A 9470-nucleotide genomic window follows, 5' to 3' on the forward strand; every position below is an offset into this window, starting at 1 on the left:
TCTCACTGGACTAGGGCCTGGACCTCTCTGTGCCTCTTTTTTTCACCTGTAAAATAGACTCCAAAGGCCCAAGTGGTGGTAACAAATGCCTCATTACTTCATTTTGGGAAGGGAAGAAGAAAGGGTAAAGGTAGAGACCAGGATGTCACACAATCCCTCAGGCCTGGGAAACTGGAAAGCATTTTCCAGGTTATAAAAGTGGGAGGCATGACATTCACAGACATGGGGATGCAAAACGGTCAGAGCGTGCCCAAGGCATCCTCATCTCTCAGCCCAGTGATTAAGAGAAAGGACTAGAGCGTGAATGCCTAGGCCCCATGCCCACTGTGAGACTCTGGACGCGTCACCTCACACTACGAGCCTCAGTTTCCCCCTTGTAGAATGGACGTACTCGTTCCCATCCCACACAGGGTTGTGAGGGGCTGGAGGTGAAAAACGATGCCGCACCTGGCATTCAGCAAGAGCTTGGCAAGTATTAGCTGTTGACACTGTTTTTATTGTTATTATTATCCAATGGGTTGAGTCCTAATGATACTGACCAGGGTTTTTGGCCTTCCTTAATCAACAGAAATTGACTAGAGGCCAGACAAGAAATTCAGGCAAGCCTTTATGGGGGTCCCTGCTGCAGCAGGGGGGAGTGAAAACTAGTAACAGGTTCCCTTGCTCACCCCCCCGGAGGCAGGGCAAGCTGGTTCCTTCTATGGGGTGAGGGTAGGGGTGCGTCCAGGGATCAGGCTAGAGGGGTGGCTTACGTAGTTTGCCCACCCCTCTGGTGGTGTTGAGTTCAGGGGGCATGCGCAGTACTCTGTTTTTGCTCCTGGCTCTTCAGAAGTGGCAGATGGGTTTTAGGTCGTTTTGTATCTTGTTGTCCATAATTTGCCCCAACTGCCCATGCACGCGGTTATGTTTAGTCCCTTATAGTTTGTTTGTATTTTGTTGCTTGAGGAGACATTTGTCCAGGTGCAAGCACTGCAGCAAAGAGTCCCAGGTCCCAGGCCCCAGCCTGTCTCACTAACTCTGCCCCATCCTCTCTGTGTCCTTGGGCACCTGTCCCCACTGGGTCTCAGTTTTCTCCTCTGCAAAGGAGGAACAGCAACCCCTCCCTCCAGGGTTCTGTGAGGATGTGTAGCCCCCAGCATGTGACTGTCACGCAATTAGGATTCAGAAACCAGGACACCCCTGCCCTGGAACTGAGGGGTGCCCCAGATGTAGGGAAATCAGAGAGAGTTTGACTCTTTTTTGACATTTTGGGAGCAAGAGCCCTCCAACTGGAGAAGAATAATTGGACCAGGAATGGAAAAGGCCTGGATATGAGATTGAGGTCCCTTCCTGGGCTCCACCGGCTGCCTCTCCCAGTGTTTCCAAATGTGATCTTCTGGCCACCTCAGAGCGTGGGTCCCCAGCCTCAGTCCCACACGTGAAACCATGAAGTCTTGAGTAACATCCCCATCTCAAGTTTTCCTCTGTTTAACTTGTCAATCAAACGGCTTAACTGTCCCACCTACTAATATGATCGGCAATTATTTACTTTGGAGAGCAATTATTACTTTGGTGTCTTACTTTGAAAGACACCACCAGATTGCAGAATTCTGAGTTATCTCGAAACCCATCATTCAACTGCTCGTTTCCGGATTCCCACACTATAAAAGAGGCTGCCTCCTCAGCAGTAGCCAGCAGGGAAGAGGAGACCAAGACATCTGCTGGGACGCCTGAGAAGCCAGGTGAGATCTGCCCATTCCGTCCCCCGCCCCTCCACTGCCTGAGTGTGGAGGACTCAACCCAAAGCCTGGCTCAGAGGAAACGCGTTAGTTATTGCTATTCACTCCCTGGTGTGCAGGGACAGGGGCAGGTGGTGGATGGGTTCCTCTCTTGTATTCGTGCCACAGTGGACCTGTCATTCTTTCCACAGATACTGAATGAGAAGATGTTTCAAACTGGGCGCCTTGTTGTCTTCTGTGGGCTGCTGGCCCAGACCATGGTCCTGCTGGAAGCCCTGACCTTGCCCCCGGACCAGACACTGCCCTTGCCTGTGACTCCATCCCTGGCCTTGAGTCCCACAGATCTTGCTGGAAGCTTGACAAGTGGTAAATGAGAGTCTGTGATAACCTCCTTCAGGGGTGTGAGTGTATGTCTGTGTGTGTGTGTGTGTGTGTGTGTGTGTGGTTGGTTGGGAAGAGAGATAAAAGGGGGCAAGGACTTAGGACCCATAATTGTCAGATCTGACCCCCATGGGCCCCATACCCATTTCCAGCTCTCAGCAATGGCCTGCTCGCCAAGGATCTATTGGACATTCTCGAAAACCTTCCGCTCTTGGACATCCTGAAGACTGGAGGGAACTCTCCCAGTCGCCAGCGGGGGGGCCTACTTGGGAAAGTGCCCTTACTGACTCCTCTCCTGAACAACATCGTTGAGTGAGTAGCCCTAAAATAGGGCCTTGGACCCCACCGGAGAACCCCTGTTGGAGATCTAACAGCCCCAGGCAGTGGCCCTGAAGGGGGTGGGGGGGTGATCTGAACATGAGGCCAGGACTCAGGCTGAGACCCTCCTCACAGTCTGGCAGGGAACACCAGCCCTCTTGAACTAGCAATTGCCCCCAGTCCTAAAGCGCGTCCTTAGTCCCCAGCATCATCTATAATCCTCACCATAGTCCTCTGAGGTCAATTTAATAATCCCTAGTTTACAGACGGAAAAACCGAGGCACAGGAAGGTGCCTGTGATCACACCACAGGAGTGATGCAGAGTGAGGGTTCTAACTCTAACTGACTTAAGTCCAAAGCCAAGGTCTTTTCCACTATATGATAGTAATTTTGTTCTCCTCACCTGTGAAATCCCTTAGAACACTGTGGCCTTTGATGTAAGCTAGAAAGTGTAAGCTACTCTCCTCAGTGACATCATTATGTGATGTCCGTGGGACAATCCAAGATGAACAATCCAGGAGCCACCTCAGAGCTCTCTAAGCAAGGAGCAATAGTAGAAAGTTTGAGGCCAGTGAGCTGGCAAAGCCTAGATCCTCCATAGGACTGGGTCAGGGATATTCCCATGATTCCTACCCACCCAGGTGCTTGCCCCTGACTAGAAGACAGATAGATAGGCTTGAGTTTGATTTTTGCTGGGTGACCTGGGGCAAGGCACTCAGTCTCTCTGGGCTTGGTTTCTCCATCTGTAAAACGAAGATTGTGGTACCCACAGAGAAAAACTGTTGGGAGGACTGAAAAGATGTAGATCACCTGGCTCAGTGGCTGGCTCAGAGAAGAGACTTACTTCCACCCTCTCTCCATTCTCCCCGACTTCCTGCTTCTCCTTCTCCATGACAAACATTGTTGATTGACCTGCCATGGAAGAACTTGGCAGGATGAGTGATTCCTACCATAAATGTTTGTGAAGGACTTACTCCAATTGCCCAGACTCCAATAGCCACTTACCCATCCATCCATCTATTTGTCCATCCTCCCTCCATCTAACCACTTACTCTTCCATGCATCCACCCACATATCCATCTACCCCCCTGCTCATCAGTCTACAAAGTCAACCAATATAGAGTGGGCCCTTTCTTTGTAAGGCTCTGAGCTGGCATACAGGATGAAAATATAACCCAGACACAGTGTCTATCCTGGAATACCTTATAGACTTGAGATGAGGAGAGGGCCATGTGTATGTCTGGATCTGACCCAGGGCAGAGTTTGGGAAAAATTGATGTGAGACTCGAAACCCATGTGGCTTTTGCTGCAAGACTCCCCTCCTATCTCCTCCATCCCACCTCATGGGTAGCTCCCACTCTGGGATGGGTAAGGTGGAGTTAGGTGTGGTTTCTAGATTTAGAACTAGAGGAGTTAATGTTTCTCCCCCCAATGTTGCTCCCTGGGCAGTTTGAAGACCACTGATCCCCAGCTGCTGGAACTTGTCCTCCTGAAGAGCCCTGATGGCCATCGTCTCTATGTCACCATCCCTCTGGCCATGGTCCTCAGTGTGAAAATGTGAGTGGGTCCCAAGGGGGAATGGGAGGATGGCTCACCAGAGGAGACCCTGATGATCTTGGGTAGTCAAAAAGAAAAAAGGTGTTGGAGTCTAACAGACCTGAGCCTCCAACTTCAACTCATTTGCTGCCATGCTGAGTGACCTTGAGTCACTTGGGAAACTCATTTAACCTCTGTTAGCCTTGGTTTCCTCTGCTGGGAAATGAGATGAGTACAGCTGTGGGCAAGATGGCTGGCATTTCTGTCAAGGAGAAAATCCTCCTCTGCCTTGGGATGTGGTGAGACCAGCTGCAACAGAGTGTCTTTTCTGCAGGCCCTTGGTTGGAAGTCCATTGAAGCTGGCTGTGAAGCTAAACATCAGTTCAGAACTCTTAGCTGTGAAAGATGAACAGGAGAAGTTCTACATCGTCCATTGCAACTGCACTTTCTCCCCTGGCAGCCTGCAAATCTCCCTGCTTGACAGGTGAGGCCAGAGGGGTGGCTACTCCTGTCCAGAAACAATAGGATGGGATGATGGATGGATGGTTGGGAAGATAGAACAATGGGAGAATGGATGAGTGGGAGGGTGGAAGGGTGAGAAGATGGATAGGCGGATGGATGGATGGAAGCACGGATGAATAGGTAAATGGTCACTTATCCCTTCTTAGGCCAGGCTCACCAATTCTGTGCTATATTAGGCAACAAGAAATCTGAGTTCAAGCCCCATCTACCTGAGGGGTGTGGCAAGGGATGGAGGGCTTCCTGTGTGAACTTGAACAGTGCTTCCCCAACCTGGGTCTCAGCTTTCTCAGATAACTGCAATACGGAGCTACTCTGGCATTATCGACAGAATCCTCTAAAATAATAGATGTGACGTGCTTTGTGCCAGTAAAGGGTAAAATAGCTATGGAGCCTACCTGGGTTACTATTTCAGTTACTGCTGCAAGGGAGATGGGGGCAGGTATAATATACAGGAGTCGTCCCCATCATGGCTCACGTTTACTGAACACATGTGCTGTGCATCACACGTATCATCTCATTGAGTCCTCATGACAACTACATACTAAGCACTGTTCATGCATTTATGGATTCCACAAAGCCTTATTGAACACCTACTGCGTCCTGGAACTGTGGGTTTATTCTACACGTACCTGGTATGTGCGCTGCTGTGCCGTGTATCACTCCCTTTGGATGTGCCCCTTGTTGTGGATCGTGTGGGTGTGGAGGCACGAGGCCAGGTTCCATTCCTCGGTGCTGAGTCTGCAGTGGGCACATCCAAGTGCTTCTCCATACGAGCCTCAGGCCCCTGCACTGCCCACGGCTTTTCTCTTTCAGGTTGGGCGCCCTCCCCAGTGCAAGCCTTATTGACAACATCACTGGGATGTTGGGTAATGTCCTTCCTGGGCTGGTGCAGGGCCAGGTAAGTGAGTACAAGAGGGGGCTCCTGACCTTTGGCTCTTAGAGCTTCTCAGGCTAAAAGAAGCCCCTGGGGTGAGCTTTTCTGAGCCTCTCAGTTTAATAAGTAAATTCCATCCATCAGTCTATCTGTCCATTGATCCATCTGTCCACGTTTCTTCCTTTCATCCTTCAAAATGTATTGATTGGTTTCTGCTCTGGGCCAGGCCCTGTGTGTGTCCACACTACAGCTGAAACAGATGGGCTCCTGCCCCAAGAAGCTCCCAGGCCACCCCCACTATGGCTGCAGACCAGGCCCACCCAGCCTATGCTTCGATGCCTCCTATAACCAGAAACTCACCCCTGCCAGGGTAGTCCACCCTATTCAGAAACAGGTGCCAGATCACACAGCGAACAGCAGTTCACTGCGTGACTGGGCACCTCACCCATGCCTTCAGTTCCTCCTTCCACCCAGTGTGGATGTGTGAACATTCATCTGTGGGACTGCTTCGAATCAGACACTCTCAGATACAGATAAATGATGGAAGATGTCCCCAGAGAATGCATACTGGGGATGCTGTTGCTGCCAGGCTCTCCCTAAGGTGCCACTTTGCCTAACTCTCCTCTCTGCCCCTGGGTCAGGTGTGCCCTCTGGTCATTGAGGCTGTCGATCACTTGGACGCCACTCTAGTACATTCCACTGTCGGTAAGTACCTGCTTCCAAGCCCTCCCTCCCCACTGCAGGAGCAGGGATTTCCCCCAGGGAGCTCTGTCCCTGCACACGTGGGACGGCTAGGTCCCTCCAGCCTCAACTCTCCCCATTTCAGATTTCTTCTTTGCCTTGAATTATCCAGATCCTGTTGAGGCATAGACTATATCTCCCCACATCAGCCCTGACACTGAGAACAGCTGGGCTGGTTGGTGGAGGCGGTACGGTCCCCTCCAAGCCCTGCCTGAGCGTGGTTGGATCTCAGAGTTCCCATTCCCTAGTCCCAGGCCTCCAGAGGACTGTGGAGGTCCCTGGGCTCCTTCACTCTGGTCTGTGGTTATTGTTTCTTCATTTTCCAGACGCACTGATGTATGGGCTGGAATCAAATTCTCAGCCTTCCGGGAAGGGACCTGGCCTGTGCTGAGCTGAGTGAGTATTGCAACCCACTCTGCAGGATTTGGGAGCTGGCTGTTCTTCTCCTGGTGGGGGCAGCAGGGGGCTTGGGACAGTGACATCCAAAGAGAGAGACAAACAGCCACATAGACATACACCAAGATGCACAGAGAAGTCCACAGAAATGCTGACAGAGGTGGAGAGACACAGGCGGCACCGCAACACAGCTACAAAGAGAAACACACATGGTCGTGGATACGTGCACACACACACACACACACAAATGCCCGGACACACACATGGTCACTCAGACAGACACACAGAGGCACACACTCTCATGTCAGCACATGCACACATGTACACACACATGCAAACGCGCCACGCACAAATGGACACACAGACACACATTCACTCAAGCACATGCACAAGGAGCCCCCTGACCCCGGGCCTCAGGGTCAAGATCACCCCAGCCTTAGGGTCTCAGCCTCCTCCCCACCCTCTGGAGGGGGTGGGGGTGATGATGGGCCAATACCAGCAAGACTCAGGGACTTCGAGTCTCCATTCCGGCTGGGGTCTTGTCCCAACAGAACCATTTCCTGCTGCTCGATCCACGCCCTGCCCAGCACCTGAGGGCTCACAGAAGGCTGGCCCGTGTCCTGGACCATGACACGGGCATGTTTGGAAACCAGAGCAGCCTCCTCTCCAAGGAAACTGCTTCCCCTTCTTTCCCACCAGGCATGTGTCACATTCCATGTTCGTCACCAAATAAAACTGTCCTTTCTCTGCACAAGATGCCTTGTCATTCTTCACCATCGCTGGAGGGCTCATAGTTGGGAAAGTGCCCTGGCCTGAGTGGTTGGAGCTGTAGAACAGAGTTTGGACCTTACATTGGAAATCTTAATGGTCTTAGCCAGGACAGGAAGATGTTCAGATGGGTGTGGATTTCAGAGAGACTGCTCTGGGGTTCCTAGGATGGGTGGATAGGGTGTTGGGTAGATGTAACACTCCAGGCAAAAGTGATGATACACAAGATACCGTGCAAGAAGTGAAAATGGCAGATTAGAGAGATGTTCAGGAGGTGGACCTGGAAGGGTGGAGGTGAGGGAGCAGGTGAGGCTCCCATCCGTGTCTCAGGTGGGGAATCCCAAAGGTAACTGGAAATATGGGAGGACGAGTTGATTTCAGCAGGAATATTATGCCTTTAGCTGTGGCCCTGCTATGTGAAAGTGCTTGTGGGACCTCGAGGGAGACATCCAGGAGGCTGATAGATACACGTCCTCTACCACCTCTCTTCTGCCTACTTGCACCCAGTCATACTGGCCTCTTCTCTGCTCTCTCAGCAAGAGGATGATGAAGATGACAAGGAGGAAGTATAGGAGGAAGGACAAACTGGGCCAGAATGTTCATTGCTGAAAGGCTTGGGAAAGATAAGCACAGAGAAGGGTCATGGGAGTTGCATACGAAAAGATTATTGATGCCCTGGGTGAGAGTCATATTTTAGAGGAAGAAACCTGATTTTAAGGAACTGAGAAGAGAAAGGGATGTAAGGAAGTTGAGACTGTGAATACAGGTTAGATTTATGAAAAATTGGCTGCAAGAAGGAAGAAGAAGGGCTACCCGGGCTGGGGGACGCTGTCCCCTCAAATAAAAAATAAATATGCTTTCACTGTTTGAGGTCCTTAGAGGATCAGCCCCACCCTTTCATTCCACAGCTGAGGCCTTGAGTTGTACGTGAATGACTTGCACAAGGTCACAGAGTAACAAAAAGGCAAATCAAGGAGGGAAACATCATAGACATCGAGAGACCCCACTGACCCTGTGAGAATGAACAGATTCAGGCTGGTGTTTCTCAGCTCCTGCCAAACACCTGCCATCGTGTCCGGACCCACCACTATCTCCACTTGCCATTGCCACCAACCAACATGGTGTCAGGGGACGACAGTCCCGTGGTTCAGAACTGCAAGAAGGCTTATTGTAGGAAACCAGCATGAGTCTTCTGGTGAGGATTTAAGAGGGGAAATATCTTCCACACTCACAGAACTAGAAGATCTTTGAGCTCAGGATGAGTAGTTAAATTCTGTAAGCCACTGAATGATTGTTATGACTGTGAAAGACCTGAAATACAGAAAGGACCTTCCAGACTGGAAACCAGCAATTAGGACCTGACTTGCAGAGAACCCAGTCATTAACTACCTTCATTTCCTCTCTGGGCAAGCATTACGTCAGGACTGAGAGTTCCCCAGGGCTGAGGCCCCAAGAATCAAGGTGGATAAAGACGGGCACATACACACACCTGGGACTCTCAACACGGGTCCTGCTGCCCTCTGACCACGGCTCCAAACTGCATTCCTGCCTGGACACACACCCACCGTCCATCTCTGGATACTATTTTCTTCCTACTGCTCCCTGGACTTCTTCCTATAGCCCACTGATAGGTCCTTCCCTCCCTTAACAATTTCAATTCCTAATTAACTGGTCTAAGATTCCCCTGGATACAAGTGACCTGGTTAATCAGAACACATTTATGACTTATAATAGGACATTTTCACATTTTAAAAGCTCGTCAGAAGGATGTCAGTGGCAACGGCAGATTAAAGACCTCCAAAAATTCTCTCCTACATAAAAGCAATCAGAAAACCAGCAAAAATTGTCCGAACCAATGTTTTCAGAACTCTGGAAATTAACCAAAGGCTTGCAGCAATCCGGGCCGGGGTTGGGGGGGTGTTTATTCAATAAAAAATGACTGAATCTTGGTCAGAACAGCCAGCTTTGTGACACTTTAGCGTACGCATCTCCCACTTTCCAGCTCCACAGTAGACTTGAAAACCAAAAGCCCATAATCTTGGTGAAAACCATTAGCCTGGCAGCCACAGAAGGTCGGCAGAAGGGGATCGATTGGAACAACTTCAAAGCCTCATTCCCGGAGAAGTGTCATTGTTTGAGTGGTCTGTTAGTTCCCTGGAGGACCCCATTCTCAAGGCTGTCTTTACTTGACGTGAGTCAGAGTTCTGCCAGTCAGA

At 50.6% G+C, this 9470-nt stretch overlaps 1 protein-coding gene across 1 annotated transcript; it reads left to right on the plus strand.

Annotated features, from left to right (window-relative positions):
* The first annotated feature begins 1685 nt into the window (after nucleotides 1-1685).
* Nucleotides 1686-6481, plus strand: BPIFA1 (BPI fold containing family A member 1). The gene is made up of 8 exons (XM_067705177.1): nucleotides 1686-1721; nucleotides 1910-2084; nucleotides 2252-2411; nucleotides 3867-3974; nucleotides 4288-4437; nucleotides 5289-5373; nucleotides 5991-6054; nucleotides 6417-6481. Exons 2-8 carry the CDS (start codon nucleotides 1925-1927, stop codon nucleotides 6479-6481), a joined length of 792 nt encoding a protein of 263 aa, XP_067561278.1. The 5' UTR covers nucleotides 1686-1721; nucleotides 1910-1924.
* Nucleotides 6482-9470: the final 2989 nt, after the last annotated feature.

Source organism: Pseudorca crassidens, chromosome 15, assembly GCF_039906515.1.
Source record: "Pseudorca crassidens isolate mPseCra1 chromosome 15, mPseCra1.hap1, whole genome shotgun sequence".
Taxonomy (NCBI): Eukaryota; Metazoa; Chordata; class Mammalia; order Artiodactyla; family Delphinidae; genus Pseudorca; species Pseudorca crassidens.

Coding starts and splice junctions, on each gene's coding strand:
- BPIFA1 (XM_067705177.1), top strand. CDS start 1,925: ATGTTTCAAACTGGGCGCCTTGTTGTCTTCTGTGGGCTGCTGGCCCAG. Junction 2,412..3,866: donor CTCCTGAACAACATCGTTGA/GTGAGTAGCCCT, acceptor CTCCCTGGGCAG/TTTGAAGACCACTGATCCCC. Junction 4,438..5,288: donor CAAATCTCCCTGCTTGACAG/GTGAGGCCAGAG, acceptor TTTCTCTTTCAG/GTTGGGCGCCCTCCCCAGTG.